This window comes from Pongo abelii, chromosome 6 (genome assembly GCF_028885655.2).
Source record: "Pongo abelii isolate AG06213 chromosome 6, NHGRI_mPonAbe1-v2.0_pri, whole genome shotgun sequence".
NCBI lineage: Eukaryota > Metazoa > Chordata > Mammalia > Primates > Hominidae > Pongo > Pongo abelii.
The window spans coordinates 154356207-154370581 of NC_071991.2; the positions used below are offsets into that span (position 1 = coordinate 154356207).

The 14375-nt window shown below is 37.6% G+C and overlaps 1 protein-coding gene across 11 annotated transcripts in view; it reads right to left on the reverse strand.

Moving 5' to 3' along the window:
• LMBR1 (limb development membrane protein 1) overlaps positions 1-14375 on the reverse strand; it is a 207711-nt gene that overhangs the window by 40797 nt on the left and 152539 nt on the right. For 9 of the 11 annotated variants that reach the window (XM_054560068.2, XM_024249608.3, XM_054560067.2 and 6 more), the window contains 5 exons: positions 9767-9847; positions 4205-4281; positions 3496-3573; positions 1326-1399; positions 997-1087 (listed from right to left, as the gene is read on the reverse strand). In XM_054560068.2, the coding sequence (XP_054416043.1) occupies positions 997-1087; positions 1326-1399; positions 3496-3573; positions 4205-4281; positions 9767-9847 (401 nt within the window). Of the gene's footprint in view, positions 1-996; positions 1088-1325; positions 1400-3495; positions 3574-4204; positions 4282-9766; positions 9848-12094; positions 12218-14375 lie in introns of all 11 variants that reach the window. The other 2 variants (XM_054560072.2, XM_054560071.2) reach the window with 1 other exon arrangement.

The window sequence follows — 14375 nt, forward strand, 5'->3', positions numbered from 1 at the left end:
CACCTACATAATGCATTTTACGTTACTGATTGCAGTTGTTAGTTTCAAAAGGCTCTGCCTGTCAAGTAAAAAATAATTAACATATTGGATACTTCTGACTACATTTTTAAGGCCAGAATATTGCTTAAGATCTCTTTTATCACATCTTTTTCTAATGTAAATTGTAAGATTTAAAAAGCACCAGAAATCCAAAACCTCTAAACTTTTATAATAATGCATCCCATGTTTATTCTTCCATAGTAAATAAGAGGAGTTGAAAATAAAAATTAATATTTATGATCACTTAAACTAGATACTAAATATCTCAACTACTTATTAAGTTTAAAGAAATAGCTGTGTGTGTGTATATGTGTGTGTGCGTGTGTGTGTAAAATAACTTCTCCCCTTTAAGTAGGCTAAAAATATAAAATAAAAACAAAACAAGCTTTCAGCTCTTATTAGTTATTCTTCTTTGTCAGCCTATGGGAATATTTTATAAAGATTCAGTCACTATATACGGCAACAGCCTTTTTATTCTGAAGCCAATGACATGTTGTGGAAAAAGTCAAATTAGCCTCAGACTACAAAATGTTTCTGAATAGAACTCTTCCGTCTTACTTTAATTATTCAAATTTGAAATACTTTGTCCCTACTACTTGTAGCAACTAAGTTCTTCAGACTTCAAACAAGCTCCCTGAAGTACAGTTAGCACAATCCAAGTTACTCATTAGCAATACGTTTTCTTTAGAGGAAAAAGAGTCCTTTCAGGAGCCTTCTATAGCTAGTTAACAAGCTCTGCAGTTCTCTGCATTTACAGTGAATGGACGCCATCCAAATTAAACAGGGTACATCCCTTTCCCACTCACTCAGCATTTTGAAAATCCTCCAGTTTGTGTTGACGCAACTTACAAACAAATACCTATCACTGCAAATGAACCATTCAGGATGACTATTAAATAAAGCAGTCTGTCTGGGAAGGCAAATGAGAGGCCACAGTCACCTAAGACTCTACCTTACCTTTGTCATAGTTGTGTCATCTTTCTTGGGAGTAAAGTTTCCAAAAAATCGAAGGCTGTAGAAGCCGACAACAGAGGACACCATAAGATAGCTGTGAGAATCAAGGGAAAAAACTCTCCAACAGAATGCAAGTTTCCCAAGTTCTTGGCAGTCTCCAAAAAGTCTTAAGGCCCATAGGAAAAGCAAAACAAAAAGCCACTTTAAGTGCTTGAGGAAGACTAACCTGTTGTTTTCTCTTCTAGACAAGTGTCTTAGTAAATAACCACTACCCCAGAAAACTTGGTATAAAATTTGTGGATAGGCTGAACGTTCAGTTAAAGAAAGGATACAAAATCAAAATGATTTCAAGTGCAGCTCCCACAAAACCAAACGTAGAAAGAGAGGCATTTCCTATTCCAGGCCCCTGGGGTGGGAGAAAGACACTTTTCAGAATTCGATGACACCATTATATTGGTTTCCCTAAAACAGCTGTTTCATAAATATAAGACAGTTGAAATTATGAATGTTTACTACTTTGAAATAACATCTAGACTTTCAAAGGCCAACAAGACATGACATTAGACTGATTTCATCAACAAATTCAGGCACCACATTAACAATTTTAACAAGCTCAAGAAAAATTACTTATCTCGAATGTAATTTAAGTTACTTGTCAAGATGACATGATTATGCTTACTGTTATAAAACGGGGCAACTTGCCACTTGAGGAAAAAAATTCTGAATAGTTTTGGGAAAGAGTTTTTAAAAACACAATAGAAAAATAAGAATAGAATACATAGCTATCTGAATGCTTACACAACATACAAAAATTACACAATTCAAGTATGTCAAAATTAAGCTAAGAGTAGAAAGAGAGTAAATGTACATATCCTGTTCCTATACCTGAAAGTTTCTTTTGCCCAAATTTTCCTTGGGAATTCAGAGTTACAAAAGATGTAACTGTTAACACAGATTTTTAAAAAGTAATGCTATAAATTTTTTCCTAAACAATTAGCCCTATCTCAAAAACTATCTTTACCTAGAACTTAAAAAAAAACACAAAAAAGTTACTATTTCTATAATGAGATCTGAAAAAATCATTCCCTACTGAAGTAGAACAGTATTTTCAAAGATTACTAATAAAAGAAACTATCTGAATGTTTTACTAGTCAGCACAGATTACATCTAATAGAAACACCAGGGATAATTAAGAATCTACAGTCAGCCCAATAAAAAATAACTTTTTGACAATCTTTTGAAGAAGAAATAAATGATGCTGGTAGAAAGCGATGGGGTTCAAGACACACTACTCCAAAATATGGGACCTGGTATTTGAGAAAACCTAGGAAGGTCACACACTGATCTGCCTCCTTCTCCTGCGAAGCAGGCCATAAGACCCCCATCTGAGGGTGCCCCCTGCAACCCACCCAGAGGAGAGGCATATGTTTATCTCCGGAGACACGAGGACAACGAGAAGAATATGAACAGGCCTTGCTAAATCCCCCCTGTTTATAATCATTAGATCACACCCCTGTTTTCCAATCATACTTCCCACTACTGTCCACTCTTCACCAAACCTGAGCATAAAAGTACACAGCTTTTTCTGTTTCTTTGGTCTTCTTCATTTCTGAAGACCCCTGTGATACGTAAAACTTATCTTGAATAAGTTTGTCAGCTTTTCTCTTATTAATCTTTTGTTATAGGCATCTCAGCCATGAACCTTCCAATAGGTTAGAAAAAGGTATTACTTCTTCTCCCCTACAAAAGCTTATTGATCAACAGAGATAATACTTTGGAACTATGCTATCTCAAGAGAAGCCACGTAGGAAGGATTCAGAGTATCTTATTTTTTTACACAATTATACAGGGATCTCCTATAATGTACAAGTCATTCTCTACTAAGCACTAAGGGGGATGGGTACAAAAATATACTATAGGGCTTGGGACTTGTTTTGTTGGTATAGTAAAATGGGTTAAAAGTGACTAGGAAGTCAGTATAGTAAGCGACTTCCTGTTCTATCAGTGGGTTTGGGTATAAAACTAAAGAAAGAGATAAGACTGTACATGGCAAAGGGTAGTTTCTTGTCTGTCTGAGGATGAGGCACCTGGAGCATGATGGTGAGCTTGTACTCATGGAGAAGAGGCTGTAACTGAATACAACAACAGCAATAACAGATGGCACAAGGTCCTGGAAAGACTCAGGTGGGGGGATCTGAATCAAGACTATGGCTAAAGGAATTTCATATAGCTAAATGAATTTCAGTAAAATCAAGATAAACTCTGATAAGAAATCTAAAAGGAAATTCCAACACTTGAAAAAAGGCCCTGTCAATCCAAAGTAAAAAATTAGAAACAAAAATCACAGTTTATATTATAAAGGCTCTTTGCATAAAGAAATTCATACAACTTGAAGTATATACACGCACAAAGGTGAATGTTTTCATTTGCTTACTTGAAATACTCAGGGTATAGACAGAATACTTTTGCAAAAGAAAGACATTTTAAAGGATTTTACTTTACCCTTGTTCCTTTTGGCATTGCTGTTTCATCAACCAATAGGCAAAGAATGTTACAAGCCACCAAGAGGACCGAGATGGACTACAAGACAAACAGCAAACTGTCAGCTCTCAAGATTTTTCACCAATACAAAATATTAAAATATAGGTAACCAAATATATGTTTCAGAATAGAGGGAAAGCAGTCAAGACCAAAACGCTATATATAAAACTAATCAGACTACAAACAAGAACTGAAGAAATTCTAAAAGATTCTGCAAGTTATTGTAATTTCAAAGCTTGTGACAAAAGCTGGTAGTATATAGATACTTTTACTAAGTGATCTCACCAATTGGAAACACACAACTCCACAGACTTAAAAAAGTGGTAAAATATTATCAGAACTAATTTCATAATGTAATTTTCATATTTTATCACAGAATTTAAAGCAGGTTATCTGCAACACCTTGTTTTCTTAATTTTCAATGAAAACAAAGACTGAATTTCCTGCTTTCATGAAGAAACAGATAATCTTCAGAATTTTTTTTAAATTGCCATTAATTTCCATTTTTGCTTTACTGGATTTTCATAAATAAAGGCATAGACGGATTTTAATCCTGTTGATAGAAAACTAGTTTACAAGAAACTATTTAGCTGAGGGAGCTGCCATACTCAAATGCTAAAGTAAATAAAATATAATTTGCTTTTATTTAACTAGGCAAATAAATTCTTACTGTCTCAATAAGAAGAAGAACCATAACAGCGGGATACACCAAATTTCTTTCCCATGCTGAAGCCTTTTTTCGCCTCTCTATTAAAAGGAAAAACAAAATAAAACAAAGTTTTCTCCAAGTTAACATTTTCATTCCATAATGCTATTATCTGTTTTTTACATAATTTCTTTTTAAAAAACATAAATTACTTTTAATTTTCCTCCATAAACTATAAAACCTAGAGATAGGGCCTTGCTCTGTCACCCAGGCTAGAGCACAATGGTACAGCCACAGCTCACTGCAACCTCCTAGGCTCAAGTGATCCCCCCAACTCAACTACCCAAGTAGCTGGGACTACAGATATAGGCCACCATGCCTGGCTAATTTTTTTTATTTATTTTTTGTAGAGACAGGGTCTTGCTATGTTGCCCAGGCTGGTCTTGAACTCCTGGGCTCAAACGATCCTCCCCCTTCAGCTTCCTAAAGTGCTGAGATTACAGGCACGAACTACGATAACCAGACAAAAATCAGAGTTTTAAAACCAGTTTGCTACATTAAACACCTCAATCCTGTGATGCTTAAATTTCAGCTCTGTGAAGACATCTCAATCGTTAAGGAAATATATTGTTGATATACAGCTGACTCTGAAAATACAGACATACAGTAGGCCTTCTGTAGCCACAGGTTCTGCAATAATTTTCTATCATATGTGGATTTTGGTACCCATGGGGGTTCTGAAACCAGTCCCCCACGAATACGGAGGGCCTACTATATTTGTATTTCGTATAGATCTACATATTGATATATATATATATATCTGAATGAATAAAGTTATATGAATAAAAATCCCTTCTATTCTTTTTTTTTTTTTTTTTTTTTGAGATGGAGTCTCGCTCTGTCTCCCAGGCTGGAGTGCAGTGGCGCAATCTCGGCTCACTGCAACATCTGCCTGCCAGGTTCAAGTGATTCTCCTGCCTCAGCCTCCCAAGTAGCTGGGACTACAGGCGCATGCCACCACGCCCGGCTAATTTTTTGTATTTTTAGTAGAGACGGAGTTTCACCATGTTAGCCAGGATGGTCCCGATCTCCTGACCTCGTGATCCACCCACCTCGGCCTCCCAAAGTGCTGGGATTACAGGCGTGAGCCACTGCGCCCGGCCCCCTTCTATTTTTAATATCCCAAAGATAAGCACTTCTAGTTTTCTAAAGGCTGGAAGCAAACTTCTACTTTTACCTATAACACCAATCCTCATGCTAAGAACAAGTAGAAAAGATGAATCAAACTTAATTTTTTAAAAATCTGTATGAACATATCGGAGAGCTATCAAGACAATGAAAACTGAGGGGCCAATATTCTGTGAAGTGAACTGAGCTAAGACCTCCAATTTGTACTACACCTTCTTCTGCAAGACATTTCCCGATGTATAAATGGCATGGACCCAAGAGGTTGAGAAATCAATGGGTAAAAGGCTATGATTCTAAAGCAAACCTTTTGGCAAACACAGAGCCAAGAGGACAGACATTGGCATTTGGGGCTACCAATGCAGTCAAAATTTGAGAGGCTATGATCATACGGAAAAGAAAAGGGCAAAGAAGTGAACCTGGCAGACAGTGCCACTTTCCCTTCAAGACACCAGTGGCTAAGAGGTCGAGAACAACAGAAAGATGCAACTATGAGGCTGAGAAACCAAGCAAAGCTTCTGTCAGGCTCATGTTTCTTGAGAGGTAAAAACTAAAATTCATTAAGAAAATGAGGTCATAGTCAATAACTAAGCAACTAGGCTTTCAATTAGGACCAGTGAAAAGCTATGCCCTAGTATGAAGAAAGGACAAAGTGGAAATAGACCAGTCATCGCAAAGACTAAAGCCTGGCCTTGAATGATCTCAAGCCCAATGGATTAGACTGCTATGTCCCTACTGTAATTGTCCGCCAGAAGCAAAAGTACATTCTCCCAAAAAGAAAACATGATACAGAGTTTCTATAGTTTTGTATAAGAAATATCTGGCATTCAATTAAACATTACCAGATATGGGAAAAAGAGGCCAGGCACGGTGGCTCACACCTGTAATCCCAGGACTTTGGAAGGCCGAGGCAGGCCGATCACGAGGTCAGGAGTTTGAGACCAGCCTGGCCAACATGGTAAAACTCCGTCTCTACTAAAAATACAAAAAAATTAGCCAGGCATGGTGGCAGGCACCTGTAATCCCAGTTACTCAGCAGGCTGAGGCAAGAGAATCACTTGAACCATGAGGTAGAGGTTGCAGTGGGCCGAGATCAGGCCATTGCACTCCAGCCTGGGCAACAAGAGCAAAATTCCATCTCATAAATAAATAAATAAATGGAAAAAGAGGGGAAAAAAAGACAATAGAAACAGACCTCCAGGTGATCCACGTATTGGATTTATCAGAAAGATGCTTTAAAATAAATGATTAACATATTCAATAAAATAAGTGATAAATGGAAAATTTTGCAAGTAAATTTAAATCTATAAAAAATAAACAGAAGATCTAGAACTGAAAAATAATGTAACTGAAATGAAGAACTCAACAGTTTTAACAATAGTTATGACATAGCTGAAAGAAAGCAAAATGGAAGACAGACCAGTAGAAAATATCAGACTGAAGCATGAAGATAAAAAAGGAGATAAATACAGAAAAGAATATAAGAACGAAAAAGTCTAGCATGTGTGTAACTGCAGCCTGAGGAAATAAGAGAGAATGGAGCAGAAGCAATATCTGATAAGACAATGGCCAAGATTTTCCCAAATAGATAAAAGACATCAAGCCACAGTATCATGAAGTGACACATAGATTTCAAGAAAGATAAATACAAAGAAAACCAAATCTAAGCACATCAGAGTAAAATTGCTAAACAAAGACAAAAGGAAAATCTTTAAAGCCCTTTGAAAGAGCAACAACATGACTTTTAACAAGAAACCAGAAGACAGTAGAACAACATCTTTCCAATGCTGATAACTACCAAACAAAAATTTTTAGTATGTTTTCCAACAAACAAAAACTGAGAGAATCTATTGCCAGCAAACCTCTGTTTTTCAAACAGAACCTAAATGAACATTAGAAATGTAAAAACAAAAATACAAATCAGGAACATATGAATTAGAATACCAAAGAAACACCACTTCACATCCACTAAGTCAGTAAAAATTTTAAAGTCCAACATTGTAAGTATAGGCAAGGATATGGATCAACAGGAATCCTACTCATGCCCAGCAGGAATGCAAACTAATATAACTATGTGAGAAAACCATTTGGCTTTATCTACAAAGTTGCACAGGCACATATACAATGATCTTGTAATTCCATATCTAGTATGTACCCTGAAAAAACATATATACCAAGAGTTACATACCAGAATGATTATAACAACATTATTTGTAACAGCAAAAAACTAGAAGCAGATCTAATATCCACCAACAGCAGGATGACTGAAGTAACTTCAGGAAATATAATATTATTAACAGAAATGAAAATAAATGAACACCGTATTTGATTTTCAAGAATATAACACTGGACTTCCACTTCTGAAGCTGTGGCAACAACAGGGACCAGTTTGTCATCCAGCCTGAAACAATTAAGAAACCAAAAAGTACACAGATATGAAACAACAGTTTCCAAGACACTGGACATCTGATCGTGGAAGAACAATGACGCCTGAGACACAGGAAACAAACCACACAAGCCCTTTCTGACCCAGCTTACTGTCTTGAGAGTTTCCAGGCCATGATGCAAGAAGGAGGAACACAAGCTGAGCCCAGCTCATCCCTTGAGTTGAGAGCATGAAATGGGAATCTGGGGAGACTATGTCAGCTGGAGTCTGTGCAGCAAAGTGCCAGACAGGAGACTGAAGCACAGAAAAAGAACTCCAAGGATCTGCAAAGAGTCACCCTTGAGTATTCAGTAAAGAATTCATAAAAAATTCTCAAGTACATCGGCTCAGGCATGTGAAGAAACAACCCAGGGCTAAAGAAAGAACCACCCCAAAATATGAAAAGAAACAGCACTCGACAATCACAAAAGGCCAAAAATAGTTGCTTCTCCCACAAGACAGTACAGAATGTCATCAATCACAGGACATTGGACAGAATCTGTAGAAGGGTCTTGCCTCAGCAGTGGGGAATACTTAACCCTAGAGGTAATGATCCCCCGGTCCAGCCTAAAAAGTCTTCAGAACAAGACACAATAACATCAAACTGTTTCCAAGTAACTTAACTGCATTTCAGAACAAAGTTCCTCACTTACAGAACTACTATAAGTGGCCAGGCATCATGGCTCATGCCTGTAATCCCAGTACTTTGGGAGGCTGATGCGGGCGGAACACTTGAGCCCAGGAGTTTGAGATCAGCATGGCCAACGTGGCAAAACTCCATCTCTATCAAAAAAACACAAAAAAATTAGCAAGCGGTGGTGGCATGCACCTGTGGTCCCAGCTACTCAGGAAGCTGAAGTGGGAGGATCATATGAGCCGGGGAGGTGGAGGTTGCAGTGAGTTGAGATCGCACCATTGCACTCTAGCCTGGGCGACAGAGTGAGACTCTGTCTTAAAAAACAAAACAAAACAAAAGAAATACTATAAGTGAGGCACCCAACAAGGGTAAAATCTCACCTGACAAGGTAAAATTCAAAATATCTATTTTCTAATCAAAAGTTTCCAGGCATGCAAACAAGCACAAAAATACCAGTGATTATGAGGAAAAAAATCAATCAATCAAAACATATCAAGAACACAAACGTTAGAAGTAGCAGACAAAAACATTAAGTGTTGTCATAACTATATTCTATATTTTCACAAAGAGGGAGGACATAGATTGAACGTGTTAATTAGAGACATAATAGAAGATACAAAACAGGCCCAAACAGACCCCCAGAGATAAAAACTGCAGATGGTAGCAAAACAAAAAAAGCAAAAACCACTAGATGAGATTAAAGGCAGATTAGACATGCAGAAGATTGCTCAAAGTGAAGACACAGCTATAGACGCTAACCAAACTGAAACACAGCAAGAAAAAAAACTGAAAAATAAAGGAACATCCTTAAGCTATAGCCTAAAATACATGTAACTGGAGGCCCTGAAAAGGGAAGCATGAGGAGAAAAGAAAAAATATTTGGAGAAGTAATGGTCAAAAAATTTCCAAGTTAGTTGAAAACTATAACCTCCTAGCTCTAAGAAACATGAAGAAAACTACTCTAAGTCGTATCACAATCAAATTGTTCAAAATCAACAATAAAGACATCTTAAAAGCAGATACAGAAAAAAGACACATTAAAAGATAAGTATGACAGATGACTTGTTGGAAATAATGCACGTGAGAAGGCAATGGAGCAACATCTTTGAACCTCTGAACCTTTGAAAAGTCATTTTGTATATATATAAAACCAAAAAAAGTGAATAAATGTAAACTTATCCTCTCCCCAAACTGTAAGATAGTCTTTATTAATGATTTTGGGCAGGTCAAAAGTTTTAACATAAAGATTTCATAAATTTTCTAATATTTCAGACTACAGTAAAGTCTTTAATAAGAAACCAAGGCCAATACACAAGTCAAGAAAAAAAAAGTACAATACCTAATTTTGTCTTAAGAGTCTTTACATTTTCAAGTTCTTGTTCCAACTCCATTATGTTGTATTCCACTGATGAAGACAGCCCTGTTCAAAGCAAAAAAATATTTAGAAGTAAAACAGAACCCCTAACACTATAGAACAGGTAGCCGTTTAATTAAAATCTAAAATAACACATGGCAAATTCTGCTAATTGAAAATAACAACAAATGTTGCTGTGATTCAGAGGAAAGCACGCCCATATATTTACCAATTAAACGTTCTTGCTGATTAAACACTACACGTTTCCACAGAGTGATATAATGGACTATGGAGAGTCAGAAGGGAGAGGGTTGGGATGGAGGCAAGGGATAAAAAATGACATATTGGGTACAACGTATGCTACTCCAGTGATGGGTACATTAAAATCTCAGATCACACCACTATACATCCATGTAACCCAAAACCACCGGTACCACAAAAGCTATTGAAATAAGAATATTAAAAATAAACACTACATGTTTCCTAGAAAATTTCTTAACATGGTAAAGTTCTAACTTGATCTATTAATGATCTTTTCTTAATTACAAAAGCAACTTGGGCTTACTATAGAAAGTGAAAAAAATCAAGATCCCCTCTTCTCTCTCTCACCTCCTTAAAATGACAATTGTGAACAGCTTGGCTGATGCTTCCATACCTTTCTTCACATTCAGAAGCACATTCATACATACATATGTATCATATGCATGGTTTTTATTACATGTTTTACACGAATGGGGTCAGACATATTACTTTACCATTTGCTTTCCTAGTCAATTATATGTCCAAGTTGAGAGCTGAATAACATTCCATAGTACAGATGTACTACAACTTTATTCCCTTTACACATATTCAAGTGTTCAACTTTTTGCCACTAGAAACAGTGTTGCAATAAACATTCTTGTATGCCCATCCAGTACATTTTGGTTCTAATTATTTCTGTAAGACAGATTCCCAAAACTTAGATTGCTGAGTAGGGTATGAACATTTATAGAAGGTTACTTCCCCCAAATATTGTAATAATTTAAACTATTGTAATAATTTATACTTCTATCAATAGCTTTGAGAGTATCTATTTTCCAGTATCGTCTTCAGCACTGGATGTTCTAACTCTTGAACTCTACCAATGTGATGGGTGGAAGATGTTTTCTTCCTGTTACCTTAACATGCATTTCCCTAAATGTGGTTGGACATATCTCTACGCATTTATCACCTGAATTTTCCCTATTCATATTTTCTGCTTGTTTCTCTAATGGTGGATCTTTGTATTCTTTATATTTTATCTGTTAAATTCTGAAACAGAGAAATTAAAATACCCACTACAACTGTACTTTAAGTTCTCTCAGTTTTTAAGAGTGGTGTTTTTTTTTTCATTATGCATTTGTATTTGACTGCTGAGACTGGGAGGTTCTGTTTGCTAGGGTTTTTTTGTTTTTGCTTTTGTTTTTCATCCTAGACTGTTACATCTTCCTTATGAATCATATATTTTATCATTTCATAATGACCCTGTTTGTTTCTAATGCCTTTCAACTTAAATTCTGTTTTGTGGATTGTAAGTTCTACTTTCTTTTTGTTTTTACCTTTCTTGCTTGCTTACTTACATACATTTATACACACACCTTTCATTTTAATCTTTCTTTTTCTCTTATCCAGCTGAATCTTACTGGAGGTTTCAACTGTATCAGTTAGAGTTCATTGGCTATAGGCAACTGAAATAGACTCACTAGTTAAAACAGAAAAGGAATTCATAAGATAGAACCAGTAGGAAAATTTTCTAGTAAAGAAAGTACAGGAAATGGGCAGCGGAGAGTTCCAGGTGGCAGAACAGATGGACAGTTTCCTCATATTGTAACAGCTGGGATGACTCAGTCCCGAGTACTCCCAGTCTGTATGTCACTATGAGGAAGAATAAAAGTCTAGGAAGCAGACGTCCTAATGGCATAGCTTAGAGTCACATGTCAGTTTCTTGGAGAGCCACGAACTTTGATGAGCAGTTCTGCCAATCTCATCTAACCGGGGAAATCCACAAATCCAAATCAGGTTCTTTACTAGAAGAAAGGGCAATAGATGCTTGTAGCAAAAATGATAAATACAGGTTGAATAATCCAATCTGATAAACTGTTCTTTAACAGTCAAATTCAGCCCATTTACACTTAGTAAAATATAGAGCTTGCATTCAGTATTATTTAGTATAATAGCTGATAAACTTTATTTTATACTTTCTATACTACTTGTCTTAATTTTAAATGATTTTTTTAAAGGTTTTATCTTTATCAAAATGAAGCATGCACATAGCTCAAAGTGTCAAACACATGCATGGGTTTGCTGTCATGTCTCCTCCCTCCTGAATCCATTTTCCCAAAAGTAGCTGTCCAGCTTGTTCTTCTGGCACTTGTCTTCCCATTGCAACTTCTGGATTTCCTGCACAGAGCATTCCCACTGTGGCAGGTGAGGACGCAAGTGTCTGAGCCACACACCTCTTCACTCCTCCCTTTCTCTCAATATGGCCATAATGATCACTTTAGCTAGATTGATATTCAATGTCTACATTATTATAACAACCAAAATGCCTATCCACATAGCAAACTATGACCAGCTTTCCTTCTTTCCTTAACATTCTTCCCACCCCCAGAATTAGCAATAATTTTTCTTTTACTTAATTTTCTACGTACTTAACACAAATTCAAACCCAAAACATCCTGCCAAAGGTCTTTATTTTCTCCTGGTTTTTATATTCCTCAGTTATACTATCAACTTCATTTTCTTGAAGAAATTTCTCCCAGTGTCTTTAGACCTGCCCACCCTAGATGGATTGCCCTCTGTGCCTCCTGCACACTTTCACCCTGGGACTGCCTGCCCGCGTCTCCTGTGGAGCATCTCTTATTTCCTACACAGCCCTTATCTTTTCTTGATTTACTCCCTTGCTTAGATGGTGCGTATCCTCCAGTGGCTTGCTAAAAAAAGGTGAATGTGAGGTAAATTTTTAAAGACTATACAAGTCTGAATACTTTACCTTTGCTCTTACATTATAGTTTGATTAAGTATAAAAAATCAAGGTCAAAACTAATTCTCCTTCAGAATTCTGAAGGCATTGCTTCATTGTCTTCCTGCTTCTAGATTTGCTTTTGAGAAGTCTGAAGCTATTCTTATTCCTGTCTTTTTGAATGTGAACTGCTTGTCATTTCCCTTTCAAACTATGTAGGATCTTTGTCCCCAGTGTTCTTGATGAGAGTCCATTTTCATGTACTGTGTTGGGCACTAGATGATCCCTTTCAAGCTCCAAATTCATGTCCTTTAGATCTGGGAAATCTTCATTTCGTCATTTCCTCCACCACATTTTCTCTCCTCTATTTGGAACTCCTCTAAGTTGGACACTGGATCTCCTGAGCTGGTTCTCTAATATTCTTAACTCTTCTCTCCTATTTTACCTATTTTTGCCATTTTGATCTATCTTCTGGAAAAGTTCTTTATCTTCCAATCTTTTTGCTATGTTATTTCTAAATTTCAAGGATCCTTTTCTGCTCATTGAATATCCCATTTTTATGGAAGCTGGTCTTTCTCATGAATGTCATCTGTATCTCTGCCAGGACATTGACGGATTTGTTTTGAGACATTCTTCTCCCATGCATATTTCATCTCCTCCAAGCTCTCCTGTTTGATGCATATGGGAGGCTTTCCTTGGATATGTGGTGAGCCTTAGTTGTCCATATTTAAGACTGACGCAGTAGGAGGGCGGAGCAAGATGACCAAATAGAAGCCTCTACCGATTGTCCCTGCTGCAGGAGCACCAAATTTTAACAACTACATACAAAATAGCACTGTCATAAGAACTAAAAACCAGGTGAGCACTCACAGTACCTGGTTTTAACTTCATATTCCAGAAAGAGGCACTGAAGAGGGCACAAAAGACAGCCTTGAATCGCCGATGCCAACCCCTCTTCCATCCCCCTGCAGCGGCCGTGTAGTGTGGATAGAGAATCTGTGTACTTGGGGGAGGGACAGCACAACAAATGGGGGACACAGAATTGCACCAATGCTGCCCTGTCACAGCAGACAGTAAAGCTGTGCTGGGCTCAGCCACTGCATGCCCACAGAAGGAGCATGTGGACCAGCCCTAGCCAGAAAGAAATTCCCCATCCCAGTGGTCAAAACTTGAGCTTCTCAGCAAGCCTCACCATCACGGGCTGCAGTGCTCTGGGGTCCTAAGTAAACTTGAAAAGCAGTCTAGGACACCAGAACTGCAATTCCTAGGCAAGTCCTGCTGCTGGGCTGGGCTTAGAGCCAGTGGACTAGGGCAGCATTTACCAGACAGAGTGGCTAAGGGAGTGGCTGCACCACCTCTCCACCAACCCCAGGCAGCAGAGCTCACAGCAAGGAAAGTGACTCCTTCCTTCTGCTCGAAGAGAGGAAAGTAAAGAGAACTTTGTCTTGCATTTTGGATAACAGCTCAGCCACAGTACAATATGGTACTGGGCACAGTCATGAGGGCTCCATTCTAGGCCCTAGCTTCTGGATGACATTTCTAAACACACCCTGGGCCAGAAGGGAACCTGCTACCCTGAAGTCGGGGACTCAGTTCTGGAAGGATCCATCACCT